Source organism: Bufo bufo, chromosome 2 (assembly GCF_905171765.1).
Source record: "Bufo bufo chromosome 2, aBufBuf1.1, whole genome shotgun sequence".
NCBI classification, from domain to species: domain Eukaryota; kingdom Metazoa; phylum Chordata; class Amphibia; order Anura; family Bufonidae; genus Bufo; species Bufo bufo.
The window spans coordinates 301919597-301940215 of NC_053390.1; the positions used below are offsets into that span (position 1 = coordinate 301919597).

The 20619-nt window shown below is 40.1% G+C and overlaps 1 gene segment (V, D, J or C); it reads left to right on the plus strand.

The window, feature by feature from the left end:
• Window positions 1-2679: 2679 nt before the first annotated feature.
• Window positions 2680-20397, plus strand: LOC120990843. The segment is given in 2 exon segments: window positions 2680-2756; window positions 20033-20397. Coding segments are annotated over 2 exon segments (426 nt in total).
• The last annotated feature ends 222 nt before the right edge of the window (window positions 20398-20619 follow it).

Sequence of the window (20619 nt, forward strand, 5' to 3'; positions counted from 1 at the left end):
GGGCAGTCAGGTGCCAGCCGCAAGGTGGGTTAGGGGTCACCACCTTTCCCTCTCCCTTGGGTAGGGCTTTCCCTGTTTTCCTCCCTGTGCGTGTCGTCGGTCATTACACTAGATAATTGCATTAATGAGAAATAGAACAGGTGTTCCTAATAATTCTTTAGGTGAGTGTATATATATATACAGTGCAGACCAAAAGTTTGACACACCTTCTCATTCAAAGAGTTTTCTTTATTTTCATGACTATAAAGGCATCAAAACTATGAATTAACACATGTGGAATTATATACATAACAAACAAGTGTGAAACAACTGAAAATATGTCATATTCTAGGTTCTTCAAAGTAGCCACCTTTTGCTTTGATTACTGCTTTGCACACTCTTGGCATTCTCTTGATGAGCTTCAAGAGGTAGTCCCCTGAAATGGTCTTCCAACAGTCTTGAAGGAGTTCCCAGAGATGCTTAGCACTTGTTGGCCCTTTTGCCTTCACTCTGCGGTCCAGCTCATCCCAAACCATCTCGATTGGGTTCAGGTCCGGTGACTGTGGAGGCCAGGTTATCTGGCGCAGCACCCCATCACTCTCCTTCATGGTCAAATAGCCCTTACTTTCAAAGTTTTCCCAATTTTTCGGCTGACTGACTGACCTTCATTTCTTAAAGTAATGATGGCCACTTGTTTTTCTTTACTTAGCTGCTTTTTTCTTGCCATAATACAAATTCTAACAGTCTATTCAGTAGGACTATCAGCTGTGTATCCACCTGACTTCTCCTCAACGCCACTGATGGTCCCAACCCCATTTATAAGGCAAGAAATCCCACTTATTAAACCTGACAGGGCACTTGACTGCCTCTTGAAGCTCATCAAGAAAATGCTAAGAGTGTGCAAAGCAGTAATCAAAGCAAAAGGTGGCTACTTTGAAGAACCTAGAATATGACATATTTTCTGTTGTTTCACACTTGTGAAACACATGTTTCACACTTGTGAAACACATTCCACATGTGTTAATTAATAGTTTTGATGCCTTCAGTGTGAATCTACAATTTTCATAGTGTATTATATGTATATAATTCCACATGTGTTAATTCATAGTTTTGATGCCTTCAGTGTGAATCTACAATTTTCATAGTCATGAAAATAAAGAAAACTCTTTGAATGAGAAGGTGTGTCCAAACTTTTGGTCTGTACTGTATATATATATATTATACCACTAACATAAAGTATGATGTGTCATGAGAATTTTTTTTTAGAATGGCTTAGATAAGAAAAAGCATTCCAAAGTTAGTACCACAAAAGTGACAAATGTCAGATTTGCAAAAAGTCCTTAGGTTGAAAAATGTCTGGGTCCTGAAGAGGTTAGACTGGGTTCACTCACCATTTAGTTTTCCTTTTTTCTTATCCGTAAGAAGAACAGAAAATAATAATAGTGCATCAGTTTTAGCCATTTGTGTTTGAAATCCATTATATTTGACTGGAGGAAAAGTCCTGTTAAAAAAAATGGATCTCAGATGGAAATGGCTAAAACAGGTCCAAAATAAGCACAACGGATGCTCAAAATAAAAAAAATAAAATTTCTGTTCTTCCGAAGGATCAGAAAAAGGGAAAACTAAATAGTCATGTGAACCCGGCGTAAGGGTACTTTCACACTTGCGTTAAACTTTTCCGGTATTGAGTTCCATCCTAGGGGCTCAATACTGGAAAAAAACTGATCAGTTTTATCCTAATGCATTCTGAATAGAAACCAATCCGTTCAGGATGCATCAGGATGTCTATAGTTCAATCACTGTACAGTTTTTGGATGGAGAAAATACCGCAGCATTCTGCGCTACTTTCTCCATCCAAAATTCCGTAACTTTTGCTGGAATTCCAGATCCGGGATTATTTTGCATTAAAATGCATTAAATGCAAGTGTTCTGGAAAAACTGATCCGGTTTTGCGGTCTGCGCATGCGCAGACCTTTAAAAATTTGAAAAGGATAAATACCGGATCCGTTTTTCCAGATGACAACCGGAGAGATGGATCCGGTATTGCAATGCATTTATGAGACGGATCCGCATCCGGATCCGTCTACAATGGTATCCGTTTGCATACAGATTGCCGGATCTGGCGACGGAACTGCCTGCCGGAATCCAGCAACGCAAGTGTGAAAGTACCCTTAACTCATATTTACACACAAATGTCACAATTATGAGGAGATTAGGCTACTTTCACATTGGCGTTTTGCTTTCCGTTTGTGAGATCCGTTCAGGGTTCTCAAAAGCGGTCCAAAACGGATCAGTTTTGCCCTAATGCATTCTGAATTGAAAAGGATCTGCTCAGAATGCATCAGTTTACCTCAGTTTGCCTCCGTTCCGTCTCCATTCCGCTTTGGTGTCCGTCTGACGAAATTGAGCAAAACGGATCCGTTCTCACACACAATGTAAGTTAATGGGGACGGATCCGTTTTCTGTGACCATTGACTTTCAATGGTGTTCAAGACGGATCTGTCTTGGCTATGTTAAAGATAATACAAACGGATCCGTTCTGAACGGATGCAGACAGTTGTATTATCTGAACGGATCCGCACCAAACGTGAGTGTGAAAGTAGCCTTAGTGGTGTGTGTCATGTGACATGACAGGAAAGACTGAGGTGCGGTGTGTGGTAAATGTCACATCTCCTCAAACACCTGATGATACAAGGTGCAGGGCACACAGTACACCATGATGTGGACTACTAGCAGGACTATCCTTCCAGGACTCTTACTAGTCACCATTATTACAGGTGAGGGCGATTTTAATTACTGTTTCATAATACAAGTAAACTGTGGATATCATATGCTATAAAATATATATATATTTTTTTTTCATTTTTTTTCTTTCTTATAACTAGTAATATTTTCCATAATTTTGCCTTCCAGATGTACAATCAAATTCTCAGGTGTCACAGGATCCTGAGCTTCACATTACAGAAGACCAAGATATCTCCCTGAAATGTACTCACAAAATAACAGGTTACCAACTTCTTATCTGGTACAAGCAATTCCCTGGACTCGGACTAGAGATCTGTGCTTATGGTATAGATACACCTAACAACCTGCACTCCAAATACTCAATGACCATGGAGAGAAGCACTCTTAGTACTCAGCTTCATATAAAGAATGTGAAGGGTGAGGACACAGCCGTGTATTACTGTGCAGTGAGAGACACAGTGACACCGACGCACTGCAGCTCTGTACAAGAAGCAAGCAGCCACCACACCGTAAAGAACTCATCCAAAGAGAACATATGGATAGAGCATTGAAAGTATCAATTTAGAAATATGAAGGAAACAGAACAGAGTGTGTTCGGGAAGCATTCGTACACCTCATCTTTGTAAAATGGAAAAGATTATTTTCTTGTTTACTCATCAATCTATACACAATACCCCACAATGACATTATGAAATTAAGATTATCAAAATGTATTCAGATTTAAATTAAATCAGTTAAACATAAAAACAAAAATACAAAATGACACATATATAATATAAAGACAATTTAATTACTGTATGATTTTCTCAAAGGGGTTGTCCCACAAAAAATAGTCTACAGTTTTCAAACCAGCACCTGGATCTGAATACTTTTGTAATTGCATGTAATTAAAAATTTAGCTTAGCCACTGAGTTATTCAATAAAATGTATCTGTATAGCGACACCTACTGTTTGTTCTTATTTTTATGTCCAGCTCACTAAGATGGCCGCACATGCTCAGTTTCATCCTTCATCTGCCTCCTGAGCTGTGATAGGGAGAGCATGGACACGCCCCCTGAGATGCAGCAGAATAGACACTCCCCTTGATCTTTCAGCTTGATCTAAATCTAGCAGAGCAATGAATGGGGAGATCTCTGGATCCATGTGAGGTACAGGGCTGGTTCTAGCTTTGTTATAAAGAGATTGTCATGTACTACATGATGTCTGATTTTCATTTTTATATTAATCATGGGATAACCCCTTTTAATGCAAACTTTAAAGCTAAACAACCGCCAATAATTGAACAAAATACAAAACAATATGTGTGGAAACATATAAAAAAAACTCCTAAATAATTAGAGCCACATAAATGACAATACAACAACACATCTTTATTAAATCATCCAAAAAGGACATCATATACATAATCATAAGCAACAATGATAAAACCTTGCGAAAAGTGCTATAAATTAGAAGAAAGCCCTCCCCACATAAACTGGAGTCAATAGGGTAAATATGCTGCCCCCAATGGTGGCTGTAAATAACACGGTTTAACACGGGGTTCCAAATACAGTATATACCAACAGGCTGAATGATCCGTACATAGAAAATAACACCCCAATCCACCAATTAAACAGTATATTAAGCAGCCAGCAGTACGGGAGACAGTAAATATGCCACACCGCTAATATGCAATCAGTATATAAATACCATGATGTTATCATATGTTATCACACCACAAGAGAATTTAGACTAGAACCTTCAGAATCACAGGTGCATATCCATGAAGCAAAAATAATTCTAAAAACCAAGATGGCTGCACACCATTATACATACAAACAATAGAGCTAAGAAATGGGGGTCATTCTAAATAAAAGTGGTACAATACCGACTATAAATGAGTTAACGGAATCTCTTAGCACACATATTTGCTCAAACATGTGTCGGGCCCATCCAGCAGGCATCAAGGTGGCTTCCGCAGATGGGTCCCTAACACTAGTATACTGCCTCTCTTTGGACTTACTTAAGCCTACAATATTCAGGACAGTGTAGGAACCAGCTACAAACGTACTCTGCTCAGAAGCCCCAGGTAGATGGGCATGTTCAGTCTAAAAGAGGTGCTACCCTCAATATATTGCAAGAAAATTTAGATTAGAACCTTCAGAATCACAGGTGCATATCCATGAAGCAAACATAATTACAAAAAACAAAATGGCTGCACACCATTATACATACAAGCAATAGAGCTAGGAAATGGGGGTCATTCTAGATAAAAGTGGTACAATACCGACTATTAGGCTGCGTTCACACGGGCGAGATTTCCGCGCGGGTGCAATGCGGTAGGTGAACGTATTGCACCCGCACTGAATCCCGACCCATTCATTTCAATGGGGCTGTTCAGATGAGCTGTGATTTTCACGCATCACTTGTGCGTTGCGTGAAAATCGCAGCATGCTCTATATTCTGCGTTTTTCACGCAACGCAGGCCCCATAGAAGTGAATGGGGTTGCGTGAAAATCGCAAGTATCCGCAAGCAAGTGCGGATGCGGTGCGATTTTCACACACGGTTGCTAGGATACGATCGGGATGGAGACCCGATCATTATTACTTTCCCTTATAACATGGTTATAAGGGAAAATAATAGCATTTTGAATACAGAATGCATAGTAAACTAGCGCTGGAGGGGTTAAAAAAATAAATAAAATTTAACTCACCTTAGTCCACTTGATCGCGGCCCGGCATCTCCTTCTGTCTCCTTTGCTGAACAGGACCTGTGGTGAGCATTAATTACAGGTAAAGGACCTTTGGTGACGTCACTCCAGTCATCACATGATCCATCACATGATCTTTTACCATGGTGATGGATCATGTGATGACCGGAGTGACGTCACCAAAGGTCCTTTACCTGTAATTAATGCTCACCACAGGTCCTGTTCAGCAAAGGAGACAGAAGGAGATGCCGGGCTACGCGATCAAGTGGACTAAGGTAAGTTAAATTATTATTATTATTTTTTTAACCCCTCCAGCGCTGGTTTACTATGCATTCTGTATTCAGAATTTGGGTACCAAACATGCACAATTTTTCTCACGCGAGTGCAAAACGCATTACAATGTTTTGCACTCACGCGGAAAAATCGCGGGTGTTCCCGCAACGCACCCGCACATTTTCCCGCAACGCCCGTGTGAACCCAGCCTAAATGTTGTGCAGCCATGTAGGTTTTTATAATTATGTTTGTTTCATGGATTTGCACCTGTGATTCTGAATGTTCTAGTCTAAATTCTCTTGTGGTATATATTGAGGGTAGCGCCTCTTTTAGACTGAACACGCCCATCTACCTGGGACTTCTGAGCAGAATATGTACAGTACAGACCAAAAGTTTGGACACACCTTCTCATTCAAAGAGTTTTCTTTATTTTCATGACTATGAAGGCATCAAAACTATGAATTAACATACAGTATGTGGAATTATATACATAACAAACAAGTGTAGAGACCAGTGTAGCTGGTCTCTACACTGCCCTGAATATTGTAGGCTTAAGTAAGTACAAAGAGAGGCAGTATACTAGTGTTAGGGACCCGTCTGCGGAAGCCACCTTGATGCCTGGCAGATGGGCCCGACACATGTTTGAGCAAATATGTGCGCTAAGAGCTTCCATTAACTCATTTATAGTCGGTATTGTACCACTTTTATTTAGAATGACCCCCATTTCTTAGCTCTATTGTTTGTATGTATAATGGTGTGCAGCCATCTTGGTTTTTATTATTATTTTTATCATATGTTATAACATGTGTTCAATGGGAGATATGAAGCTGATATTCCAATAATGGAAGTATCAAAAATCCCAAGTGGAAGATACACATGGTGTAAGAACACACCATATAGTCAGCACAATCACTAATCTACCACTTAAAAACATGCAGCAGTCCTGAAGCCGTAGCAGGGCAAGCAATAGATCAAAACATAACTATACGAACCAGTGTAAGGAGAGCCAAGACCCGACATACGTTTCGGAGACGCTTTACTAGAATATCAGGTCTTGTTCGCTAGAGCCTTGGTACAATTATAGGCCTCTTGCACACGAACGTATTTTCTTTCCCTGTCAGTTCCATTTTTTTTGCGGGCCGTATGTGGAACCATTCACTTCAATGGGTCCGCAAAAAAAAATGGAAGTTAGGGGTCATGCACACGAACGTAAATTCTCTATCTGTCTGTTCCGTTTTTTTTGCGGACCGTATACGGAACCATTCATTTCAATGGGTCCGCAAAAAAACGGAAGGTACTCCATGTGGATTCCTTTTCCGTATGTCTGTATTTACGTTCCGCAAAAAAATTGATATTACGGACAAGGATAGTACTGTTCTATTAGGGGCAGCTATTCCGTTTCGCAAAATACGTAATGCACACTGATGTCATCCGTATTTTTTTCAGATCATTTTTTTTCGGACCGCAAAATACATATGGTTGTGTGAACAAGCCCTTACTCCGTGTGCATTCCGTTTCCGTATGTCCGTATTTCCATTCCGCAAAAAAATAGAACATTTCCTATTATTGTCCGCATTACGGACAAGGATAGTACTGTTCTATGAAGGGCCATCTGTTCTGTTCTGCAAAATACGGACTGCACACGGATGTCATCCGTTTTGTTTTTGCGGATCTGTTTTTTGCGGACCGCAAAATACATACGGTCGTATGCAAGAGGCCATATTTGGGGATTTTCTCTCATTCTTCTGGACCACTTAAGGACACTGAATCTAGTGCTCTCTTGGCTGTATTCTTAGAATCATTTTGCTGTTGGAAGGTAAATCTTCTTCCCAGATTAAACTGCAATGAAGGTTGTTCATCTTTCTCTCAGTCCTGATGCCAGAAACAGTATTTAACTGATGATGATTGGAATTTAGTCGCAGTTCAGTTTGGGTTTCACCAGAGTGGAACTATTTCTCACGATTTGAAAATCCTTAAAGGGGTTGTACAGCTTTTTTTTTTCTTTTAGGTGATGGCCCAACCTCAGGATAGGTCATCACTAGCTGATCAGCATTACTACAGTGATGCTCCCAGGGATTTCAATGGGCGCTGCATTATAGTAGTGAGCTCCTTCTACTATAATGTTGATGGTGCTGTCTAGCTCTGGCACCAACTTCCACTGATGGATCTACACTAAACAGCTGATCAACGGGTCTGTATGGTGTCAGATAAGGGTACTTTCACACTAGCGTTAACGTTTTCCGGTACTGAGTTCCGTCCTAGGGGCTCAATACTGGAAAAGAAACGCTTCAGTTTTACATGCACGCGAACGTTGATTGTTTCCGTGTCCATTCCGTTTTTTTTGCGGGCCCATTCATTTCATTTTTTTGTGCTGTCCGCATCAGTATGTCCGTTCCGTAGCCTCGCAAAAAAAAAATATAACACATGTCCTTTTCTTGTTCGTGTTAGGCATTGTTACAATGGATTCGCCCCAAAAAACAGATGGCATACGGATGTCATCCATTTATTTTGCGGATCTGCAATTTGGAGACCGCAAAACACATACGGTCGTGTGCATGTAGCCTTATTCTAATGCATTCTGAATGGAAAGCAATCCGTTCAGTATGCATCAGGATGTCTTCAGTTCAGTCGCTTTTAAGGTATTTGGCCGGAGAAAATACCACAGCATGCTGCGGTATTCTCTCTGGCCAAAATTCCGGAACACTTGCCGGAATGCATTATCCGGCATTAATTCCTATTGAAATTGCCGCATTGACTGATCCGGTCTTCCGGTCTGCGCATATGCAGACATTTAAAAGTGTGAAAATAATATTCAATGCATTTGTCAAATGGATCCGCATCCGGATCCGGAAACAAATGGTTTCCGTTTGCACACGTTTTTCCGGATCCGGCAGGCGGTTCCGTAAGTGTGAAAGTACCCATAGCTATTATTTAAAAAAGGCTGGACAACCCTTTAAATTGACTTTTGCCAAGGTCCTTTTATTGAGGACTGGTAGGTTAGTCATAAAAGTCTGTTGGTTGAGGTGGAGAGAGTGTTGTTCTCCCATCTCCTCACTGAAAGGCTGGTGCTCTGTCAGAGTTACCATCATCTCAGTGGTCACCTCCCTGACCAAGGGCCTTTTCTCCGATTGCTCTAGAAAGAGCCTTGGTGGTTCTAAACTGCATCCTTTTAATAACAGAATCCATTGTGTTCATCTGGGCCTTCAATACTTCAATAATATTTTGTACCTTTTCCCAAATTTGTACATGATTGTACATGAACCCAATCCATTTTGAAGATTCCTTAGAGCACATGACTTTGCTGTAGCTCTCATATGCCTCTTAATAACAAAGTTCTAACATAAAATGTGGAACTGTACCTGCGTATTCTGTAACAGGCCACATGCCTGACATTTGCCATTTATAATACTGGGGTCATCTCTTTAGTCAGTAGAGCCTTTGGCATAAGGGCCTTACTGTCACTTATGCCACTGTTTATAACCAATGCAATTATATTTTAGTAGAACATGTAATCTGAATAGCACAAACACTAGATGGCGTCATTCAACTGTAAACAATATGTAACAAATGTGTAAAAATGTTCGCATTATTTCTGTATAAAATGTGGGCATTGAGCAAAATTATTTAACACCCAGATTTAGTTTGTATTTAATTTGTGTGCACAATAAACATAATTGCTATTTTGAAGAATGGGTGTTGATTTAAGCTGGAATCAAACCTGGCATGTGTTCATAGCAGAATAATACACTGGAGAAATGTACACCATCATGTACTGTATTCTTACGGAGGGGAAAAAATCCACAACCGCAACCAATATATGGAGTAAATTTGTACATTTTTCCACTGCAGAAATATTTTCTGCAACATGGTCTATATGTGTTGGAGGTGTTGGACACATAAATTACCCTATCCTGACCTAGATGGCAAAAAGTCACATTTACCCCAAATTGGTACCAATGAAAATGTCACCGGATCCTAAAAAGACAAGCCCTCAAATAAGTTTAAAAAATATGACACTCAGAAAATGGAGACACAAAAATATGATTTTACGGAGACAAGAGCAATATATCAGGTCCCACTATGACCAATCCAGGGCTCCTGTGGGATTTCAGAAAGTACACAAATAGTGAAGTACTATATGTCACCAGCAACCATTCCTACATAGTTGTACTCACAAGTAGTGATGGACTTGCGGTTCACCACGAACATTGCTCGTTCGTGATTCGCCGAACATATGGCGATATTCGCGCCTGCCATATTCTTTTACATTGTAAAGAACTTTGACCCATGACACATCCATCAGGTGGTACAGGACAGCCAATTGAAGAGTCTCAGCACATGGACATACCCCCTACCTTATAAATAAACCCGATCTGGCCGCCATTTTATATTCAGTCTATTGACAGTGTAGGAAGAGGTTGCTGTGTGGAGCAGGGACAGACTGTTAGGGACAAAAACGCTATCAAATAGGTCCACAAAAGTCCATTTAAGGACTGGTATAGGTGTACTATTGATAGGTGTGCAGTACAGAGGGGTGTAATGCACTTATAATATACTTTCTAACATAGAAAGTATATTATAGTGAATTTGTATTGTGCAGCAGTGGTGAGCGGTTCTGCAGCGATACTGCAGCTACACAGAGTGACAAACGCAATTAGAAAAAATAATTATAACTAGTGTGATATACCAGTCGCCCCCCCCAAAAAATTATAGAAGCGGGGTGTATACCAATAATATACTTTCTATATAGTGCATTTGGGTACTGCAGCATTTGTTTGCGGTTTTGCTGCGTTCCCTCTGCTACACACAGTGACAAACGGTATTGGAAAAAAAATTATAACTGGTGTGCGCATGCGCGTATGCGAAAATTATATTGCTGATATTTCACATTTAAAAAAATAATGAATGGAGATCGCAAATTCAAATAATACATCTGGTATGTCACTGTCCATGTTGTGGGACTATTTGTGCACTTCTAGTAATTATTTCTTGGCTGCAAATATGAGCTGAAGGTTTTTCAGGTTCGCCTGCCATTAAAATAAATGGGACCTGTCGCAAACTTGCGGCTCGCGTACATTTGATCGCGATTGCGAACCGTCCCGGCAGATGTTCGTCCATTACTACTCACAAGCGCAGCTTGATATACAGGCACATTACACTAAGGCCTCTTTCACACTACCGTATTTTTTTTCCGTTTTGTGGGCCGTTTTTTGCGTTCCGTATACGGAACCATTCATTTCAATGGTTCCGCAAAAAAAACGGAATGTGTTCCGTATGCATTCCGTTTCCGTATTTCCATTTTTCCGTTCCGTTGAAATATAGAACATGTCCTATATTTGGCCTCAAATCACGTTCCGTGGCTCCATTCAAGTCAATGGGTCCGCAAAAAAAAACGGAACACATACGGAAATGCATCCGTATGTCTTCCGTATCCGTTCCGTTTTTTTCTGAACCATCTATTGAAAATGTTATGCCCAGCCCAATTTTTTCTATGTAATTACTGTATACTGTATATGCCATACGGAAAAACGGAATGGAAAAACGGAACGGAAACACAACGGAAACAAAAAAAAACGGAACAACGGATCTGTGAAAAACGGAACGCAAAACACTGAAATAGCCATACGGTAGTGTGAAAGAGGCCTAACTCCAAGGCTTTCCTTCTTATCTTTAGTCTTCTTTTCACCACCGCTAAAAATACATTTGATCGCTCCAATAGTGAAGCACCGCTTGCTAAATCAGCGTATAAAAGATATACTCACAAACATAAGACAATAGCAAACAGTCAGAACAATCTTTGTAATCCTGCCCGACCCGAGTTTCGCTCCATGCTTCGTCAGGGACGTAACCATCTTTTACCCACAAGCATTAAATACCCTCCTTCCCCTCCCCCAAAAACACATAACTTTTAAAATGCTTTTGTGCCTGTATATCAAGCTGCGCTTGTGAGTACAACTAAGTAGGAACGGTTGCTGGTGACATATAGTACTTCACTATTTGCGATCTTTCTGACATCCCACAGGAGCCCTGGATTGGTGATAGTGGGACCTGATATATTGCTCTTGTCTCCGTAATTTTATGGGTCAAGCTTGAAGAGGTTTTGTTCTTCTGGAGAGGGAACGCGCGGTCCCTCAAAAACGCATGTACTGAACTGTGATTTATACCCACTTCACTCTTGGGAATCACTGCGGCACACCATAGACAACGTATTGGATTTTATATATTTTAATTGAAATATATATATATATATATATATATAAAAACACAAATAGTGCAGCAGCACAGTCAGATAAGGTGTACCGGGTGCAAAATCCCCACAGAGGTCGGCTCTTCCTCCACGAAATGTATCAGACGAATGAAGAGGCAGCACTTCCAGTATAGCGTAAACGGGTGAGGACCCCAAATTTATTGAAGCGACGTTTCGGCCTGCTCAATGAGGCCTTTCTGAAGCTTGAGAAAGGCCTCATTGAGCAGGCCGAAACATCGCTTCAATAAATTTGGGGTCCTCACCCGTTTACGCTATACTGGAAGTGCTGCCTCTTCATTCGTCTGATATATATATATATATATATACACATGTGTATAAAAATAAAATAAAAAATAAAATAAAAATGAGTGATAAAAAATATACACAGAAATCAGTTATGTGTTCTCCTGTCTACCTCAGTATTGGGCAACGGACTGCTGGTGGCTCAGAACTTTGACTGAGGAAGACAGGGACACAACTTGATCAATGTGTACAATAAAGGTGATCCAAAGAGGGGAAGCTCAATATGATCCTAATACGTCTGTTACTTCCAATAATCACACAAATCCAATTTAAAAAGTCCTTTATATATACAGAAGAAAATCAATGTTCATTAATTGCGAGCAACCGTAAATAATGTCAATTCATCATGATTCCATTTCATTCTCTAATTGATGTCCATGATTGTATACAGTAATTATTAACTTAGTCCCGATGCGCACTTCGCTCAATGAGGCTGATTCTAAATGTCCACACGGGCGCATCAGGCACAGGCCTGTGCGCACGCGTGGGATCTTTGAAAAGGAGGAGAGGGCACTGAGAGAGAGCCGGAGGCGGATTTCTTTACATTCAGGCGGCGCTGAAAGGATCAGGGGAGGAGCTGGGCACCAACGGCAGCGGCGGCGGGCGGCAGCTTCAGACCTTCAGAAACGCCCTGGGCACCTTATCCACAAGATTGACAGGTTAGATAAAAGGTATTTTTATCAAAACGAGACGGCGAATTTATGTTATAACAACACCTTTGTAATCACAAGGGGGCGGCATGGAGAGAACAATAGTTTTAAAAGGGGGGGTTAGAAAGTGGTGACAGAGTCCCTTTAATTACCCTACCAAAAAATTGATAAAACAACCTCCATATACAGTGGATATAAAAAGTCTACACACCCCTGTTAAAATGTCTTTGTGCTATAAGGCCCCTTTCACACGAGCGAGTATTCCGCGCGGATGCGATGCGGGAGGTGAACGCATTGCACCCGCACTGAATACTGACCCATTCATTTCTATGGGGCTGTGCACACGAGCGGTGATTTTCACGCATCACTTTTGCGTTGCGTGAAAATCGCAGCATGCTCCTCTTTGTGCGTTTTTCCCGTAACGCAGGCCCCATAGAAATGAATGGGGTTGCGTGAAAATCGCAAGCATCCGCAAGCAAGTGCGGATGCGGTGCGATTTTCACGCACGGTTGCTAGGAGACGATCGGGATGGAGACCCGAACCTTATTATTTTCCCTTATAACATGGTTATAAGGGAAAATAATAGCATTCTGAATACAGAATGCTAAGTAAAACAGGGCTGGAGGGGGTTAAAAAAAATAAAAAATCATTTAACTCACCTTAATCCACTTGCTCGCGATGCCCGGCATCTCCGTCTGACTCTTTTACTGTATAGGACCTGTGGAGAGCATTAACTATAGTTTAAGGACCTGGGATGACGTCACTCCGGTCATCACATGGTACGTCACATGATCTTTTACCATGGGTACCAAACACGAGCGATTTTTCTCACGCGAGTGCAAAACGCATTACAATGTTTTGCACTCGCGCGGAAAAATCGCGGGTGTTCCCGCAACGCACCCGCACATTTTTCCGCAACGCCCGTGTGAAAGGGGCCTAAAAAAAATGAGACAAAGTTAAATCATTTCAGAACTTTTTCCACCTTTAATGTGACCTATAAACTGTACCACTCAATTGAAAAACAAACTGAAATATTTTAGGTGGAGGGAAGAAAAAATAAAATAAAAAAAATAATGTGGTTGCATAAGTGTGCACACCCTCTTATAACTGAGGATGTAGCTGTGTTCAGAATTAAGCAATCACATTCAAAATCATGTTAAATAGGAGTTAGCATAAACCGCCATCATTTAAAGTTGGTCTTTCCTGAAAAAGCCATGGTCCACAGAGAGCTTCCAAAGCATCAGAGGGATCTCATTGTTAAAAGGTATCAGTCAGAAGAAGGGTACAAAAGAATCTCCAAGGCATTTGATATACCATGTAACACAGTGAAGACAGTCATCATCAAGTGGAGAACATATGGCACAACAGTGACATTACCAAGAACTGGACGTCCCTCCAAAATTGATGAAAAGACAAGAAGAAAACTGGTCTGGGAGGCTACCAAGAGGCCTACAGCAACATTAAAGGAGTTGCAGGTATATCTGGCAAGTACTGGCTGCGTGGTACATGTGACAACAATCTCCCATATTCTTTATATGTCTGGGCTATGGGGTAGAGTGGCAAGATGAAAGCCTTTTCTTACGAAGAAAAACATTCAAGCAAGGCTACATTTTGCAAAAACACATCTGAAGTCTCCCAAAAGCATGTAGGAAAAGGTGTTATGGTCTGATTAAAAAACCAAGGTTGAACTTTTTGGCCATAATTCCAAAAGATATGTTTGGTGCAAAAACAACACTGCACATCACCAAAAGAACACCATACCCATAGTGAAGCATGGTGGGGAAAGCATCATGCCAAGGGGCTGTTTTTCTTCAGCTAGAACTGGGGCCTTAGTTAAGCTAGAGGGAATTATGAACAGTTCCAAATACCAGTCAATATTGGCACAGAACCTTCAGGCTTCTGCTAGAAATCTGAACATGAAGAGGAACTTCATCTTTCAGCATGACAACGACCCAAAGCATACATCCAAATCAACAAAGGAATGAATGAACAGAAGAAGATTAAAGTTTTGTAATGGCCCAGCCAGAGCCCAGACCTGAATCCGATTGAAAATCTGTGGGGTGGTCTGAAGAGGGCTGTGCACAGGAGATGCCCTCGCAATCTGACAGATTTGGAGTGTTTTTGCCAAGAAGAGTGGGCAAATCTTGCCAAGTCAAAATGTGCCATGCTGATAGACTCATACCCCAAAAGACTGAGTGTTGTAATAAAATCAAAAGGTGCTTCAACAAAGTATTAGTATAAGGGTCTGCACACTTATGCAACCATATTATTTTATTTTTATATTTTTTCTTCCCTCTACCTAAAAGATTTAAGTTTATTTTTTAATTGAGTGGTACAGTTTATAGGTCACATTAAAGGTGGAAAAAGTTCTGAAATGATTTATCTTTGTCTCATTTTTTTTACATCACAGAAACCTGACATTTTAACATGGGTGTGTAGACTTTTTATATCCACTCTATAGTCAAGAAAATTGCATCTTTAATGAATACACAAAATAAAATATAGATACATAAAATAGCAGCAATGGAAACCCAAATGAGGATAAGGAAGAAGCTGCAGAGTCATTCAGTCATCATAGGTAGATGAGACACAAACAATAAGTCCATAATGCCCAGGAAAGCAATCAAAAAGACCTAGGGCATAACTGCCACTAAAAGGTAATGACCAAAGAAAACATAGTGGGCAGAAAATAAGGAAATAACCATACCAAAGATAGCACATAGACTCCGCAGCCTCCTCCCCCAGCGCCGTTTCGCCACACAGGCTTCTTCCAGGGATACAGGATAGATGACACTCCTCCTCTTTTTATAATCACATATCTTAATTAATTAAAAACACTCGCATGCGAACATACGGCTGGTAATTATTGTCCCTCACTGATGGCATGAGGGGAAGTTGACGCAATGTTGATGTGCCAGTGAGGAACTGGGACACTGCAGACGACATGAGCAAAACAAAGCCAGGCATAGCTGGAAGCGTTCATGGGCTTCAAGCTGGAGCGCACCACCAGCATAAAGCCGGCATCCGGGTGCGCTCCAGCGTGAAGCGCAAACAAACCACCCCTCCCAGGAAAAACGCGCATGGAAGGCCACAATAACAGAGAGCATCAATATACTCTAACCAGTAATGCGACGAATAATAATAGATCATTAAAGTGACATGGTGCAAAAAGCTGATAATTCAATAATAAATAACTATATTGACGATATTATGTAAAACGTGTATATATGTAAAAAAAATGTATATATATATATATATAAACACACAATCTCTATCAATGATACATGTGAACATAAATAACAGTTGATACATACACTATATGATTACATGATTCCGTAAAAAAATATATAAATATTAGATGTGACATATATCGGTGACAATTCATAAATTTGAATACATGATTATATAAATATAAAACTCATATATTAATTCAATACCCATGTATCAATGCACAATAAATCAATCATAGAATAAGAAAAAAATAAGTGGAAATGACAAAAAAGTGCAAAAAAGACCATGACACATACAGTGCCCCCCAAAAAGTGATGAGTGCAAAAGTGCTCAGTGCAAACCATTGTTGAAAAACAACCAAGGATCTCTAAAAATGTATAATAATGGCTCAATTGCATACTGGATAGTCACATAATACTATGATGAATAGAAAACACATGATTTAGACACTTCATTACGCTGAGTCCCATTCGAAAAGAACCACCAGTGGCATCAGTCTCATTATAGTCCCAATTAATTGCCAATACCACGACTAGCAACCACAGTAGTAAACTCAAAAAATAAATACACAAAAGACAAACAAGGAGTTTAAAAGCTAATAAATAAAAACATTTGGTCAACAGAACAAGGGACTACAAATACTTATAGGTAGGGTGAAAAATAAATCTCTTCATTCAGGTACCACACAATACAGTTCATAAATCCATCTTACCTTCTTTTGGGCCAATAGTTTCTTCCAATTTCCCCCTCTCAAAGAGATGAATACCAGATCGAAATCCACCGCTGTCACAGTTGGAATTCCTTAAAATGTCTAAGGATAGATTTCAATCTGGTTACATCACTATCCTTCTTGGCCCTCTCTATACCTAAGACATGCTCATGGACCTGTCTCCGCAGTTCCCTTGTGGTCATGCCCACATAGATACGTTGGCACAGGCATGATGCCAAATAAATCACTCCTGGTATACCGCATGTAATGTTATAGGTGATCCTATTTTATTTTTTTGATCCAACGGGTTAGAAAAATGAGAAGCCGTATCAACATTTACATAAGCAACACACTTCCCACATGGGGAACACCCCCATTTTGGACCCCTGGATCCAAATAACTTAGATGGATGCTCACCTGAATAATGACTCCTCACTTTGATGTCTTTTAAATTCTTTGATCTCCTATATGTGATAGATGGACTTGTGCTGAGAACTTTTACCAAAATTAGATCCAACCGTAATATGTCCCAATACTTCATCAGGGCAAGTTTCATTTTTCTCCACTGTGGGCTGTATGTAGATATAAACCTCACCTCTTTATCTTGATCTCTTTGTGGGGTTTTTTCAAGTTTGGAGGAGATCATCCCCTTTGAACACTTTGGTTCTGTCATATCCTTGTTTTGTACAGACCCTCGAGTACCCTCTCTCCTGAAATCTATTTGAAAGGTCACGGGCTTGTTGTTCAAAATATTCATCTGTGGAACAGATACGCTTCAATCATAGAAATTGACTGTATGGTATATTGTGAATGAGATTCAGTGGATGGCAGGAGTTGGCATGTAATAATGCATTAGTAGATGTCTCCTTTCTAAATAAATCAGTAGTCACTCTCCCCTAGTTGTCGACCAAGATACCCCGGAAGAAGCCTGTGTGGCGAGACGGCGTTGGGCGGAGGAGGCTGCGGAGTCTACGTGCTATCATTTCCTTATTTTCTGCCCACTGTTTTCTTTGGTTATTACCTTTTAGTGGCAGTTGTGCCCTAGGTCTTTTTGATTGCTTTTCTGGGCATTATGGACTTATTGTTTGTGTCTCATCTACCTATGATGGCTGAATGACTCTGCAGCTTTCTCCTTATCCTCATTTGGGTTTCCATTGCTGCTATTTTATGTATCTATTTTTTATTTTGTGTATTCAATAAAGATGCAATTATCTTGACTATATATGGAGGTTGTTTTATAAATTTTTTGGTGGGGTCTGTAAATAGTATGTTATCTCCTCCAGTTTAAATAAACACGTATGGCCTAATCTTTTTGTTGGAGTGTATTTATAATTTAATTGGTCCAATTTCATTAATAAATCAATGCACATGATTATCAACATAAAAAGGTAACTTGATCCAGATATTATTAATCAGTGCTCATAATTCATGATGCATATATATTATGTTCCTTATCAGATTTGAATGAGAGTATAGTTAAAAGCTTAAGCAATTGTTGTCACTGTGCTTGGGCTATTTGTTTAAATAATATGACTTTCTTTCTTGCAAATAGTTACATTTTACCACATTGTTAGCTTCTCTGGAGTAGGTCTTCTGTTCGAGCAGTGATTTACTCCTAGATCGAACCTCCTGATTCCCCTTGTTACAGCCGGTGCATCCTCTGTGTTCGGCGTCCCATGTGGCGTCCCACGTGATCGGACTGTTTGCTTGATCTCAGATACAGCACTCTGTTAGTTGATATATCTCGGATCCTTGTGTTGCTCATTCAGATGTTGCACTATTGTATCGAGCTGTGGCTGTACCAGGGGTCTCTCTGGATTACTGTAGTCGTACCATACGTGTTTCGGAGCAACAAGCTCCTTCTTCAGTGGCTCCTACTGTAGTAGCCACTGAAGAAGGAGGTTGTTGCTCCGAAAGGTGTATGGTGCGACTACAGTATAGTTGGTATAGTTTCCAAAATAGGGTCCCTTATTGGTGGTTTTCCACTGTATGTGTACCACAGGGACTCTAAAAATGTGATATATCACCTAAAAACCATTCCAGCAAGATCTGTGCTCCAGGGGTGTTGCTAAGGTCTCAAAAGTTTGGGGTACCAAGCCCCAATGCCAAATTCTTACACCAACGAAACCTCCCCAGACACCCGTCCTAGCATTACGGACATACTGTATTTTACTTGCTAGATGAATACTACATTCAGCGCTACTGTATATACAGGTCTATACATGAGTGTGTATGTATATATATATATATATATATATATATACACAGTAGAGCTGAATGTATTCATCTAGCAAGTAAAATATGTCCGTAGTACTAGGACGGGTGGCTGGGGGGGTTTCATTGGTGTAAGAATTTGGCATTGGGGCTTGGGACATATATTATACCGCTAACATAAAGTATGATGTGTCATGAGAAAACATTTTTAGAATTGCTTGGATAAGAAAAAGCATTCCAAAGTTAGTACCACAAAAGTGACAAATGTCAGATTTGCAAAAAGTACTTAAGCTGAAAAATGTCTGGGTCCTGAAGGGGTTAGGCTAGGTTCACTCACCATTTAGTTTTCCTTTCTTCTGATCCGTGAGAAGAACAGAAAATAATAATTAAAAAAAAAAAGAATATTTTAATTTGCGCCTCTGTTGTCCTTATTTTACATCAGTTTTAGCCATTTGTGTCTGAAATCCATTATATTTGACTGGGGGGAAAAGTCCTGTTAAAAATAATGGATCTCAGATGGAAATGGCTAAAATAGGTCCAAAATAAGCACAACGGATGCTCAAAATATATATATTTTTTTTCTGTTCTTCTGAAGGATCAGAGAAAAGGAAAACTAAATGGCGATGTGAACCCGGCCTTAACTCATATTTACACACACAATGATGAGGAGAGTAGTGGTGTGTGTCATGTGACATGACAGGAAAGACTGAGGTGCGGTGTGTGGTAAATGTCACATCTCCTCAGACACCTGATGATACAAGGTGCAGGGCACACAGTACACCATGATGTGGACTACTAGCAGGACTATCCTTCCAGGACTCTTACTAGTCACTATTATTACAGGTGAGGGCAATTTTATTACTGTTTTATAGTTTTGACGAAATATTAACTGTTATTTACAAAATCATGTACTTTATCTGAGACATATAAAGAATGAGCAGATGATGAGATAATAAAAAATTCAAATATTAAATATTATTCTGTCTTCTAGATGTGCAGTCAGATTCTCAGGTGTCACAGGATCCAGAACTTCACATTACAGAAGACCAAGATATCTCCCTGAAATGTACTCACACAATATCAAATTACCGTATTCTGATCTGGTACAAGCAATTCCCTGGACTCGGACTAGAGATTTGTGCTTATGGCTATACCGAAGCCAATAGCTTGAAACCGAGATACTCTATGACCATGGAGAGAAGCACTCTAAGTACTCAGCTTCATATAAAGAATGTGAAGGGGGAGGACACAGCCGTGTATTACTGTGCAGTAGATGACACAGTGACACTGACATACTGCAGCTCTGTACAAGATGCAGGAAACCCTCACACAGTAGAGAAATCACCCCAGACCTGATATACTGTTTGCTCTAAGCAGTAAAATAATAAATTATGCAATAATAAGACCAGTAACAATTATTTAACCCCTTACTGACCTGTATTGTATAAATGCTTTACAATTGAATTCTGCCTACTGTACTATGATGGATACATCCATCACAATGACCTTGTGGTTAGCCCCAGCGTACCCACAAGATAAGCAGCAGGAGTTTATCTATCAGGGCCATATTTCTCACTA